General features: G+C 46.0%; 1 protein-coding gene across 2 annotated transcripts in view; it reads left to right on the top strand.

The window, feature by feature from the left end:
• Nucleotides 1-14,823, top strand: part of LOC144511903 (lysine-specific demethylase 5B-like) — a 371,069-nt gene that overhangs the window by 88,225 nt on the left and 268,021 nt on the right. For both annotated transcript variants that reach the window (XM_078242346.1, XM_078242347.1), the window contains exons 7-8: nucleotides 1,785-1,943; nucleotides 3,196-3,315. In XM_078242346.1, the coding sequence (XP_078098472.1) occupies nucleotides 1,785-1,943; nucleotides 3,196-3,315 (279 nt within the window). The remainder of the gene's footprint in view (nucleotides 1-1,784; nucleotides 1,944-3,195; nucleotides 3,316-14,823) is intronic.

The following is a 14,823-nucleotide window of genomic DNA, read 5'->3' as shown; positions in this document are numbered from 1 at the left end:
TTGTAAATCTCAGCATTCGTGACAAGGTATGGTAATTTCACTTTTCTTTTTCATGTTTTGACCTTTGTATACCAAGCTGCAGCTTTTCATCAAATTAAGTCCTCTTTCTGCTCTGCTATATTTTGGAGCTCATTTTAAATATTTTCAATTTAAGTTCACGCATTTTGTAACAGGGGAAACTCAAGCTGCTTGTAGCTGCCACCCTTCCTGTACATGTAACTAATAGCTAAATCCAGTGTTGCTAATTATAGTTAAATTAGGGGTTGAATTCAGGAACAATTTTTACATGAGGTCTTCATTATTAGATTTGGAAGTTGCCAGTCTTCCCATGTGCCAAAATTGTCAAAAGCTGTGAACTATTTCTTTAAATTAGATATCTTGCAACTTTTCTTGTTAAAGTTAAAGTTTATTTATTTTGTCACAGGTTGGCTTATATTAACACTGCAATGAAGTTACTGTGAAAATCCCCTAGTCGCCACACTCCAGCGCCTGTTCGGGTACACTGAGGGAGAATTTAACATGGCCAATGCACCTAACCTGGTGTTGTGAGACTTCTTACTTTGCTCACCCCAGTGCAATGCTGACATCTCCAGATCCTTTTTTTATGCATTCAAAGGATGTGGACTTCGCTGGCTTGGCCAACATTTATAGCCTATCCCTGATTGCCCTTGGGAAGGTAGTGGTGTGCTGTCTTATTGACTGCTGCAGTCCATGTGGTGTAGGAACATCCATAGTACTGATAGAGATGGAGTTTGGCTGAGTAGAAGAGTGTGTAGAGGATACCTATAATCTCCAAAATGATATAGGTGGGTTGGTGAGTGGGTGGAAAGTAGCAGATGGATTTGAAGGTAGAGAAGTGTGAGGTCATGTATTTAGGAAATTCAAATAGTTATAGAGAGTACACAATAAATGGGAATATACTAAGAAGGGTAGATGAAATGAGAGATCTTGGCATACAAGTACACAGATTCCTAAAGGTGGCAGTCCAAGTTGAAGAAGGCATATGGAATGCTCTCCTTCATTGGCAGAGGAATAGAATATAAAAGTAAGGATATAATATTGGAATTGTATAAAAAACCGGTGAGGCTACAATTGGAGAATTGTGTGCAGTACTTGTCACTATATTACAGGAAGGACATAATTGTGCTGGAGAGAATGCAGAAGAGGTTTACAAGAATGTTGCCAGGAAAATAAAAGTGTAGCCATGAGGAGAGATTGGATAGGTTGGGGTTATTTGGAACAAAGAAGGCTGAATGGTGCAAAAACAGAAAATGCTGGAAAACCTCAGCGGATCTGACAGCATCTGTAGGGAGAGAATAGAGCCAACGTTTTGAGTCTAAATGACCCTTCGTCAGAGCTAAGAGAAAGAGAATCAGCAGAGATTTATGCTATTGGGCTGGGGGGAGAGGGAGTGTGGAATTGGGCTCTAACCTGCGATTTTCAGAGAGAAAAGAGAAGACTGGGAGGTGATCTGATAAATTGTGAAGCAGTTTCATAGGGTAGATATAATGGAAATGTTTCCAACTGTGGGGAGCCCAAAACTAAGCATTATTGCAAAATGTTCACTTGCAAATACACTAAGTAATTCAGAAGAAATGTCTTTGTTCAGTGAGAAAGTGGAATTTGCTATTACAAGGAGTGTTTGAGGTGTAAAGCATAGATGTGTTTCGGGGAAGCTGGATAATTGCATGAACATAGAAAGAAACATGTTGATAGATGAAATGAATATAGTTGAAACAGGCTTGTGAGGCACAGACTGAATTCTCTATTCCTTTCTCTTGTAGGTTGACCTGTATGTTTGTCTGATCTGTGGCCAAGGTAATGAAGAGGATCGTCTTCTGCTGTGTGATGGCTGTGATGACAGTTACCACACTTTCTGTTTAATTCCACCCCTACAAGATGTTCCAAAAGGTGATTGGAGGTGTCCAAAATGTCTGGCTCAGGTTGGTAACTGGAATCTTGCACTTAGCATCAGATTTATACAGCAGCATGAAGTACTATCCAACTTTGTTTTTGCATTCCCAATTTTCAAAGTTTAAAACAGGTAATTGTAAAAGAACATAAGAAATAGGGTCATGAGTAAGCCAGTTGGCCCGTTGAGCTTGCTTCGTATTCAATAAAATTATGCGGATCTGACTCTGGCCTTAATTTCATTTTCCTGCCTGCATGCCCCCATAATCCTTGAATCCCTTGTCAATCAAAAATATGTCTAACTCAGCTTTGCATATATTCCATGGCTCACTGGGAATAGAATTGCAAACACTTGATGACCTTCTGAGAGAAGAACCGCCTGTTCATCTCAGACTTTATTTTTAAACTTGGTCAGAACTGTAATGCATCCAGAAAGGATGCTTTCTATGGTGCATCTGTAAAGATTGGTGAGAGTCATAGAGGACATGCCGAATTTCCTTCATCATCTTAGAAAGTTGGTGGGCTTTCTTAACTATAGTGTCGGAGTGGAACGTCCAAGACAGGTTGTTGGTAATCTGGAAACCTAGATGCTTGAAGCTCTCGACCATCTCCACTTCATCATCTTTGATGCAGACAGGGACACGTCCTCCGCTATGTTTCCTGACGTCGATGACTATCTCCTTCATTTTATTGGCATTAAGGGAGAGATTATTGTCATTGCACCAATTCACCAAACTCTCCTATCTTTTTCCTCTACTTCGTGTCATCATTATTTAGATTTGACCTACTACAGTGGTGTCATCAGCCAACTTGGAAATGAAGTTGGAGCAGAATTTGGCCACGCAGACATCGGTGTATAAGGAGTAAGGGGCTGAGGACATAGCCTTGCGGGGCACCAGTGTTGAGGATAATTGTGGAGGAGGTGTCATTACATATCCTTACTGAATGCGGTCTGTAGATTAGGAAGTCTAGGATCCAATCGTAGTCGGAAGAGCCAAGCTCTAGGTCATGGAGTTTGGAGATGAGTTTTGTTGGGATAATGATGTTGAAGACTGAGGTGTAGTCAATAAAAGGAAGTCTGACATAAGTGTCCTTGTCGACCAGGTGTTCTGGGGTTGAATGTATGGCCAGGGAATAGGCGTCTGCTGTGGGTGGACCTGTTACGGCGATAGGCGAAGTGTCGTGGGTCCTGGAACCTTTTGATATTGTAAGACTATATCTGTAGCAGCAGCTAGTCACACAGTAATGTCACCATGAGTCCTGAACGCCTTTTCTTTGTTCTAGGAGTGTAGCAAACCTCAAGAAGCTTTTGGGTTTGAGCAAGCCCCAAGGGACTACACACTCCGTGCATTTGGAGAAATGGCAGATGCCTTCAAGTCAGACTACTTCAATATGCCAGTTCATGTGAGTGTGACAGAATCATAGAATTGTTATGCCCTAGAAGGAGGCCATTTGGCCCATCATATCTGTACTGGCTCTCCAAATGAGCATTATGACTTTGAGTCTTTAACCTGCCTTATCCTTGTACCGCTGCACGTTGTTTTTATTCAAATAATCATCTAAAGTACTCATGAATGCTTCAATTGAACTTGCTTCCACCACATTTCCAGGCAGCGCATTCCATAAGATGATAAGAAATTGGAACAGGAGAAGGCGGTTTGGCCCCTTGAACCTGTTCTGCTATTCAGTAGAATCCCACTTTCCTACCGTTTTCCCTTGTCCCTTGATTCCCTTACAGATCAAAATTTATCTATCTTGAACTTAAATATACACAAGGACTCTGGCCCCACAGGTCTCTGTGGCAAAGAGTTCCAAAGGCACTCAACTCCCAGAGAGAAGAAATTTCTCTTTGTCTCAGTCTTAAATCGGCACCCCTTTATTCTGAGACTATGCCCTCTGACTTTAGACTCTCCCATCAGGGGAAACATTCTCATAGGATTTACCCTGTCAAACCCCTTATGAATCTTGTGTGTTTCAATGAGATCACCTCTCACTCTTCTAAATTCCAATGAGTAGAGTAGAGTTTAACCTTTTGTCATCAGACAATAAGGGTGGCACCGTGGTTAGCACTGCTGCCTCACAGCGTCAGGAACCCGGGTTCCATTCCTTGGGTTACTGTCTGTCTGGAGTTCTCCCAGTGTCTGCGTGGGTTTTCTCCGGGTGCACCAGTTTCCTCCCACAGTCCAAAGATGTGCAAGTTAGGTGAATTGGCCGTGCTAAGTTGCCACTTGGGGCCCTATTTTACCATTTTGATTCTAACTGCTGGGCGGACTTGAAACTGGGAGTGTTTCAGATCCGACATTTAGACCCGTTCTGAGGCGCCCCCGTAAGCACTGTGCCTGCAAAAATATCAGCGAGTCCGAATTATGCTGTAGAAGCCTGTGGGCTGGGCCTAAACGCCCCAGCCCCCACAACATTACTGGCCCCCCTATCCCCGCACAACTCCACCACCCAGACCGATCACGGGCTCCTCCCCCTCTTCCCCCACTGATCTGTGGCAGAGGGACCCCCCCTCCCCAGCTTTCCCCTCCACTGATCTCGGGCAGAGAGGGAGTGGATCCCCCCCCCCCCCCCCCCCCCCCCCGGCCTTCCCCTCCACTGACGTCAGGCACCCTGAGTGGCTGCGGACCCCCTTCCCCTCCACTGATCTCAGGCAGAGTGGCAGCGCCCCCTCCCTCCCTCCCTCCCTTCCCCTCCCTCCCTCCCTTCCCCTCCCTCCCTTCCCCTCCCTCCCTTTCCCTTCCCCTCCCTCCCTTTCCCTTCCCCTCCCTCCCTTTCCCTCCCCCTCCCTCCCTCCCTTCCCCTCCTTCCCTCCCCCTCCCTCCCTCCCTTCCCCTCCCTCCCTCCCTTCCCCTCCCTCCCTCCCTTTCCCTCCTTCCCTCCCTTCCCCTCCCTCCCTTCCCCTCCCTCCCTTCCCCTCCCTCCCTTCCCCTCCCTCCCTCCCTCCCTTCCCCTCCCTCCCTCCCTCCCTCCCTTCCCCTCCCTCCCTCCCTCCCTTCCCCTCCCTCCCTCCCTCCCTCCCTCCCTTCCCCTCCCTCCCTCCCTCCCTTCCCCTCCACTGATCTCAGGCAGAATGGCAGCATACCCCCATTCCCCTCCACTGATCTCGGGCACCCTGCGTGGCAAAGGACCCCCCTTTCCCTGCACTGATTTCAGTGCAGGCACCCTCTTTCACTCACACTGATCTCAGGCAGAGTGGCAGCGGACCCCCTTTCACCCCACTGATCTCGGGCAGAGTGTTAGTTGACCCCTTTCTCCTCCACTGATCTCAGGCACCCTGAGTGGCAGTGGACCCCCTTTCATCCCCACTGCTTTCAGGCAGAGTGGCAGCGGATCCCCTCTCCCCCGCTACCCACCCATCCCCTCCAATCTCAGGCAGAGCGCCGTCGGATGCTTGGCACTTACCTCCTCACTATCTGGAGCATCTGAATCAGACTTATATGGAGCATGTCTGTTTTGCGCAGATTCTGGATGGGTGAATGCAGTGGTAAAGGGGGAACTGCTGGTAAAGTTGGGCGTGCAGCCCATTAAGTCAATTTAAATGCATGCAAATACTTCCGTTTCGGGCGTGGTCCCGATCGTGGCCATTTTCGGGCCTTGGTAAAGGGGGAACCGGCGCGGAGGCAGGTGCAGATTGCTCTGCTTGCCTCACGCCCGAGTTTACCAAATTTTTGCGCCCGAAAGCAGGCGCAGTGCGATGGTAAAATCGGGCCCTTAGTGTCAGGGGGCTTAGCTAAGGTAAATACATGGGATTATGGGGATCAGGCCTGGTGGGATTGTGGTTGGTGCAGAATTGATGGGCTAAATGGCCTCCTTTTGCATCATAGGGATTCTGTGAAATCCCTCCATATCGGGGATCATCCTAGTGAACCTTCTCTGAATTGCTTCCAATGAAATAATATCTTCCCTTAAATAATGGGACTAAAACTCTTCACAGTACTCCAGATGTGCAACCTTGTATAGTTGCCGCAAGACTTCCCTACTCTTATACTCCAACTCCCTTGAAATAAGGACTAACATTCTATTTGCCTTCCTGATCATCTGCTGCACCTGTGTGATAGCTTTCTGTGTTTCATGCACAAGTAACCCCAAATCCCTTTCTTTGTGTTGCAGCTTTCTGCAGTTTTTCTCTACCTGAATACTACTCTCTTTTGTTCTCCCTTCCAAAATGAACACTCCGAACCACTCGTTCTGCGAAAAATTTTTTGTCACATCACATTTGTTTTGTTTGGAAATCACTTTTAATCTGTGCCCCCTTGTTCTTGACCTTTTAAGTTTCTCCCTATCTACTCTGTCCAGCCCCTCATGGTTATCAAATCTCCTCTTGGCTTTCTTCTTGGGCGGCACGGTAGCACAGTGGTTAGCACTGCTGCTTCACAGCTCCAGGGACCTGGGTTCGATTCCTGGCTTGGGTCACTGTCTGTGTGGAGTTTGCACATTCTCCTCGTGTCTGCGTGGGTTTCCTCCGGGTGCTCCGGTTTCCTCCCACAATCCAAAGATGTGCGGGTTAGGTTGATTGGCCATGTTAAAATTGCCCCTTAGTGTCCTGAGATGTGTAGGTTAGAGGGATATGGGGGTAGGGTCTGGGTGGAATTGTGGTCGGTGCAGACTCGATGGGCCGAATGGCCTCCTTCCGCACTGTAGGGTTTCTATGATTCTCTCCAAGGAGAACAGTCCCAATGTCTGCAATCTGTATTCATAACTGAAGTTTCTCAACCATAGAACCATAGAAAATTACAGCTCAGAAACAGGCCTTTTGGCCCTTCTTGTCTGTGCCGAACCATTTTATGCCTAGTCCCACTGACCTGCACTTGGACTATATCCCTCCACACCCCTCTCATCCATGAACCCGTCCAAGTTTTTCTTAAATGTTAAAAGTGACCCCGCATTTACCACTTTATCCGGCAGCTCATTCCACACTCCCACCACTCTCTGCGTGAAGAAGCCCCCCCCTAATATTCCCTTTAAACTTTTCTCCTTTCACCCTTAACCCATGCCCTCTGGTTTTTTTCTCCCCTAGCCTCAGCGGAAAAAGCCTGCTTGCATTCACTCTATCTATACCCATCAAAATCTTATACACCTCTATCAAATCTCCCCTCAATCTTCTACGCTCCAGGGAATAAAGTCCCAACCTATTCAATCTCTCTCTGTAACTCAGCTTCTCAAGTCCCGGCAACATCCTTGTGAACCTTCTCTGCACTCTTTCAATCTTATTTACATCCTTCCTGTAACTAGGTGACCAAAACTGTACACAATACTCCAAATTCGGCCTCACCAATGCCTTATATAACCTTACCATAACACTCCAACTTTTATACTCGATACTCCGATTTATAAAGGCCAATGTACCAAAGGCACTCTTTACGACCCTATCCACCTGTGACGTCACTTTTAGGGAATTCTGTACCTGTATTCCCAGATCCCTCTGTTGAACTGCACTCTTCAGAGTCCTACCATTTACCCTGTACGTTCTTCTTTGGTTTGTCCTTCCAAAGTGCAATATCTCACACTTGTCTGCGTTAAATTCCATTTGCCATTTTTCAGCCCATTTTTCTAGTTGGTCCAAATCCCTCTGCAAGCTTTGAAAACCTTCCTCACTGTCCACTACACCTCCAATCTTTGTATCATCAGCAAACTTGCGGATCCAATTTACCACATTATCATCCAGATCATTGATATAGATGACAAACAACAATGGACCCAACACCGATCCCTGCGGCACACCACTAGTCACAGGCCTCCACTCAGAGAAGCAATCCTCCACAACCACTCTCTGGCTTCTTCCATTGAGCCAGTGTCTTATCCAATTTACTACCCCCCCCCCCCCCCCCCCCCCCCCCCCCGTCCCCTCACCTAGCGACTGAGCCTTCCTAACTAACCTCCCATGAGGGACCTTGTCAAAGGCCTTGCTGAAATCCAGGTGGACAACATCCACCGCCTTCCCTTCATCCACTTTCCTGGTAACGTCCTCGAAAACCTCTAATAGATTGGTCAAACATGACCTACCATGCACAAAGCCATGTTGACTCTCCCTAATAAGTCCCTGTCTATCCAAATATTTGTAGATCCTATCCCTTATCACACCTTCCAATAACTTGCCCACCACCGACGTCAAACTTACTGGCCGATAATTTCCCGGATTTCTTTTGCAACCTTTTTTAAACAACGGAACAACATGAGCCACCCTCCAATCATCCGGCACCTCCCCCGTGAATACTGACATTTTAAATATGTCTGCCAGGGCCCCTGCAAGTTCAACACTAGCTTCCCGCAAGGTCCGTGGGAATACCCTGTCCAGTCCTGGGGATTTATCCACTCTGATTTGCCTCAAGACAGCGAGCACCTCCTCCCCTTTAATCTGTAAAGGTTCCATGGCCTCCCTACCAGTTTGCCCTATTTCCGTAGACTCCATGCCCGTTTCCTCAGTAAATACGGATGCAAAAAAACCATTTAGTATCTCCCCCATCTCTTTTGGTTCCATACACAGTGTACCACTCTGGTCTTCAAGAGGACCAATTTTATCCCTCACTATCCTTTTGCTCCTAACATACCTATAGAAGCTCTTTGGATTTTCCTTCACTCTGTCTGCCAAAGCAACCTCATGTCTTCTTTTAGCCCTCCTGATTTCCCTCTTAAGTAGCTTCTTGCACTTTTTATACTCCTCGAGCATCTGATGTGTTCCTTGCTGCCTGTACAATTCATACAACTCTCTCTTCCTCTTAATCAGTGTTACAATCTCCCTCGAGAACCAAGGTTCCTTATTCCTATTTACTTTGCCTTTAATCCTGACAGGAACATACAAACTCTGCACTCTCAAAATTTCTCCTTTGAAGGCCTCCCACTTTCCATTTACATCCTTACCAGAGAACAGCCTGTGCCAATCCAAACTTCCCAGATCCCTTCTCATTTCATCAAATTTGGCCTTTTTCCAGTTCAGAACTTCAACCCGAGGACCAGATCTATCCTTATCCACGATCAGGTTGAAACTAATGGCATTATGATCACTGGATCCAAAGTGTTCCCTTACACTCACATCCATCACCTGCCCTAACTCATTTCCCAATAGGAGATCCAATATCGCATCCTCTCTAGTTGGAACCTCTATATACTGATGTAGAAAATTCTCCTGAACACATTTTACAAACTCTACCCCGTCTAAACCTTTAACAGTATGCGAGTCCCAATCTATATGTGGAAAATTAAAATCCCCTACTATCACAACTTTGTGTTTCTTGCAGTTGTCAGCTATCTCTCCGCTGATTTGCTCCTCCAATTCTCGCTGACTATTGGGTGGTCTATAATACAAGTAAGAAGTTTAACAACACCAGGTTAAAGTCCAACAGGTTTATTTGGTAGCAAAAGCCACACAAGCTTTCGAGGCTCTAAGCCCCTTCTTCAGGTGAGTGGGAATTCTGTTCACAAACAGAACTTATAAAGACACAGACACAATTTACATGAATAATGGTTGGAATGCGAATACTTACAACTAATCCAGTCTTTAAGAAACAAAACAATGGGAGTGGAGAGAGCATCAAGACAGGCTAAAAAGATGTGTATTGTCTCCAGACAAGACAGCCAGTGAAACTCTGCAGGTCCACGCAACTGTGGGGGTTACAGATAGTGTGACATGAACCCAATATCCCGGTTGAGGCCGTCCTTGTGTGTGCGGAACTTGGCTATCAGTTTCTGCTCAGCGACTCTGCGCTGTCGTGTGTCGCGAAGGCCGCCTTGGAGAACGCTTACCCGAATATCAGAGGCCGAATGCCCGTGACCGCTGAAGTGTTCCCCAACAGGAAGAGAACAGTCTTGCCTGGTGATGTTCGAGCGGTGTTCATTCATCCGTTGTCGCAGCGTCTCACCATAGACTACTCTCTGGAATCGGTTGCATTCTTGGACACGCGCATCTCCATTAAGGACGGTCACCTCAGCACCTCACTGTACCGCAAGCCCACGGATAACCTCACGATGCTCCACTTCTCCAGCTTCCACCCTAAACACGTTAAAGAAGCCATCCCCTACGGACAAGCCCTCCGTATACACAGGATCTGCTCGGATGAGGAGGATCGCAACAGACACCTCCAGACGCTGAAAGATGCCCTCATAAGAACAGGATATGGCGCTAGACTCATTGATCAACAGTTCCAACGCGCCACAGCGAAAAACCGCACCGACCTCCTCAGAAGACAAACACGGGACACAGTGGACAGAGTACCCTTCGTTGTCCAGTACTTCCCCGGAGCGGAGAAGCTACGGCATCTCCTCCGGAGCCTTCAACATGTCATTGATGAAGACGAACATCTCGCCAAGGCCATCCCCACACCCCCACTTCTTGCCTTCAAACAACCGCACAACCTCAAACAGACCATTGTCCGCAGCAAACTACCCAGCCTTCAGGAGAACAGTGACCAAGACACCACACAACCCTGCCACAGCAACCTCTGCAAGACGTGCCGGATCATCGACACAGATGCCATCATCTCACGTGAGAACACCATCCACCAGGTACACGGTACATACTCTTGCAACTCGGCCAACGTTGTCTACCTGATACGCTGCAAGAAAGGATGTCCCGAGGCATGGTACATTGGGGAAACTATGCAGACGCTGCGACAACGGATGAATGAACACCGCTCGACCATCACCAGGCAAGACTGTTCTCTTCCTGTTGGGGAACACTTCAGCGGTCACGGGCATTCGGCCTCTGATATTCGGGTAAGCGTTCTGCAAGGCGGCCTTCGCGACACACGACAGCGCAGAGTCGCTGAGCAGAAACTGATAGCCAAGTTCCGCACACACAAGGACGGCCTCAACCGGGATATTGAGTTCATGTCACACTATCTGTAACCCCCACAGTTGCGTGGACCTGCAGAGTTTCACTGGCTGTCTTGTCTGGAGACAATACACATCTTTTTAGCCTGTCTTGATGCTCTCTCCACTCCCATTGTTTTGTTTCTTAAAGACTGGATTAGTTGTAAGTATTCGCATTCCAACCATTATTCATGTAAATTGAGTCTGTGTCTTTATAAGTTCTGTTTGTGAACAGAATTCCCACTCACCTGAAGAAGGGGCTTAGAGCCTCGAAAGCTTGTGTGGCTTTTGCTACCAAATAAACCTGTTGGACTTTAACCTGGTGTTGTTAAACTTCTTACTGTGTTTACCCCAGTCCAACGCCGGCATCTCCACATCATGACTATAATACAAGCCCATTAATGTGGTCATACCTTTCCTGTTTCTCAGCTCCACCCATAGGGCCTCTGTAGACAAGCTCCCTAATCTATCCTGCCTGAGTACCGCTGTAACATTTTCCCTGACCAACAATGCCACCCCCCCACCTTTTATCCCTCTGCCTCTATCCCGCCTGAAACATTGGAACCCTAGAACTATTTTCGAAAACTTTCTGCACCCTCTGCAATATGTTGACATTCTTCCTATAATGTGGTGCACAAAACTGTACTAAATATTTCAGCTGAGGTCTAGTGTCCAAATTCAACACAGTTCCTAAATTTTGTACTCTCTGCCCCTATTAATAAAGTCCAGGATGCTATATGCTTTATTGTCTCCTCTCTCTCCCTGTCCTGCCATCTTCAATGATCTATGCATATATACACCTGGTCCCTCTGCTCCTGCACCCATTTAAGAACTTTACCCCTTATTTTTAATCAGCGCAGTATGGTGGCACTGTTACCTCACAACGCCAGGTATCAATTTGAGCCTTGGGTGACTGTGTGGAGTTTGCACATTCCCCTGTGTCTGCGCGAGATTCTCCGGGTGCTCTGGTTTCCTCCCACAATCCAAAAATGTGCAGGTTAAGTGGATTGGCCATACTAAATTGCTTCTTAGTGTCCAAAGATGGATTAGCCATGGAAAATGCATGGGGTTACAGGGATAGGGTGGGAGAAAGAGCCTGCGTAAGGTAAGAGAGAGTCGGTGCAGACCCAATGGGCCTGCACTGTCTTTCAAGTTTCGTATCATCTGCAAACTTTATTGTCCCCTGTACACCAAGATCATTAATATATATCAGGAAAAGCAAGGGTTCCAATATCAACCCCTGTTGAACGCCACTACAAACATCCCTCCAGCCTGAAAAATATCCATTGATCCTTACTCTCTGCTTCCTATCATTAACCCAATTTTATATCCAAGTTCCACTTTTATTCCATGAGCTATAACTTTTGTCACAAGTCTGTTGTGTGGCAGTGTATCAAATTTGAAAGCCCACATCAACAGCATTAACCTTATCGACCCCTTATGTTACGAACAAAGAACCGTACAGCACAGGAAACAGGCCCTTTGGCCCTCCAAGCCTGTGCCGCTCATTGGTCCAACTAGACCATTTGTTTGTATCCCTCCATTCCCAGACTGCTCATGTGACTATCCAGGTAAGTCTTAAACGACGCCAGCGTGTCTGCCTCCACCACCCTACTTGGCAGCGCAAGAGGCCAAGTTACCGCTTCATAAAAATTCCAACAAGTTAGTTAGACATAATTTCTCCTTTAAAATTCATGCTGGCTCTTGCTCGTCAATCCAAATTTTCCCTTGTAACTGCTAATTTTATCCTTGATGTTAAACTGCCTGGTTTGCAATTGCTGAGGCTATCCTCATAGAAATCATAGAAACCCTACAGTGCAGAAAGAGGCCATTCGGCCCATCAAGTCTGCACCGACCACAATCCCACCCAGGCCCTACCCCCATATCTTTACATATTTTTACCCGCTAATCCCTCTAACCGATACATCTCAGGACACTAAGGGGCAATTTTAGCATGGCCAATCAACCTAACTGGCTCATCTTTGGACTGTGGGAGGAAACCGGAGCACCCGGAGGAAACCCACGCAAACACGAGGAGAATGTGCAAACTCCACACAGACAGTGACCCGAGCCAGGAATCGAACCCAGGTCCCTGGAGCTGTGAAGCAGCAATGCTAACCACTGTGCTACCATGCTGCCCTTACAACCTTTTTTGAATAAAGGCGTAATATTTGCAATTCCTCAGTCCTCTGGCCCCTTCCCATAGTCTCGAGAAGATTGAAAGATTATGACCAACTTCCCTGCAATTTCTACTTAGTTCTTTCAAGATACGTCTCGTCTGGTCCCGGTGTCTTGTCAACTTTAAGTACAACAGTCTATTCAACACTTCCTCCTTATCAGTTTTGAACTCTTCTTGGGACAGAGTTTCCCTGTCTGTTGCCAAGGCCTGAGTCGCATCTATCCCTTGGCTAAAAACAGATGCAAAATATTTATTTAATTCCTCAGCCGTGTCCGCAGCCTCCATGTGTAAATTCATTTTTAGGTCTCTGGCCCTACCCCTCCTTGTACCATCCTTTTACTGTATGTCTCTAGAAGATTTTGGAATTCCCCTTTATGTTGGTTGTCGGTATTTTCTCCTAATCCCTCTTCACTTCTCTAATGTGCTTTTTCACCTCTCTTCTGAATCTTCTGGTTTCCTCCTGATTTACAACATGTATTTTCTACCTGACATCTGTCATGTGTACACTTTTTCTCCATTATCTTAATTTCTATCTCCTTTTTCATCCAAAGAGCTCTTGATGTATTTGCCTTACCTTTCCCTTTTAAAGGAATGCACCCTGACTGTGCCCGAGCCTTTTCTTTTTTTTTGAGGGTCGCTGATCGTTCAGTTACATGTTTTCTCATCGACCCTTTGTTCCAGTCTATCTGGCTCATCTCCATTCTTGTCCCATTGAGATTGGCTCACCCCCAGTTAATTATTCTTACTCTGGATGCCTATTGTCTTTTTTATCATCATCCTAAACCTTATGATACAATGATCACTGTCTCCAAAATATCCCCCACTGACACTTGATCTGCTTGGCCCACCTCATTTTCGAGAACCAGATCCAACAGTGCATCCTTTCTTTTTGGACTGGGCACAAACTGCTGTGGAACATTTTCCTGAACACAGTCTGGAAACTTTTGCTCCTCTCCGCCCTTTACATTGCCACTGTCCCAGTCTATTTTTGGTTGATTAAAATCTCAAATGTTTTTTCCCTGCAGACTTGTTCTACATCCTTTTTCACTAGTTGGTGGTCTAAAGATTACACCAAGCAATGTAATTGCACTCTTTTGATCCTTGGCTCGAGCCAAACTGATTCTGTCTTTGAACCTTCTGGGACGTTCTCTTTCTCCACATCATGACGTTCTCTTTCTACAACACTATATAATGCTCCCCTAAACCAACACCACTACCCCTCTTTTTATATTTCCTATCTTTTCTGAGCACCTTGTAACCAGGAACATTTAACAGCCAGTCCTGACTTTCCTTGAGCCAGGTTTCTGTTATCGCCATGACATAATACTTCCACATGGTAATCTGTGCCTGTAACTCACCAATCTTATTTACTATACTCCATGCTTTCACATGTATGTACAATAATTCTGATTTAGACATCATTACTGTCTCCCTTACTTCGATTTCACCTATTAACTTACTATTTTCTATACTAATGCTTATCGGCCACGCCCAGTATTTTGTGCACTTTGGTTATTCTCTCGAATATTTTCTCTTGATTCTCACACCCCTGATGAGTTAGTTTAAAATGCTCCCAACAGCACTACCAAAATTAGGAACTCTGTCCCAGCTCTGTTCAGGTCCATCCAGCTGGCTGAGTATGCTTCAGGCTTAAAAAAGACATTTCTCGTACTTGATATTGAAAACTTTTATAAGCTTAACTTTATTTTCTTGCATCCTGAATGATCAGAAAAAAAGTTTTAATTCCTTAACGGACGTTTTAAGGTCTAGTGCTCAAGTACTGAAATTTAACAACTTTAAATTATTGAGAATAAAGCTGGATGTGAATGAGACCGCCTGTACTTTGGATTTGATATTAAATTAATATCCTGTTTGCCATCTCTGATCCCATGGCACTTTTCAAAGAGCAGAATTGTTCCACTGCT

Source organism: Mustelus asterias, chromosome 25 (assembly GCF_964213995.1).
Source record: "Mustelus asterias chromosome 25, sMusAst1.hap1.1, whole genome shotgun sequence".
NCBI lineage: Eukaryota > Metazoa > Chordata > Chondrichthyes > Carcharhiniformes > Triakidae > Mustelus > Mustelus asterias.
Note: the sequence above shows the minus strand (reverse complement) of the source record. Positions and strands in the feature narration are given on the sequence as shown.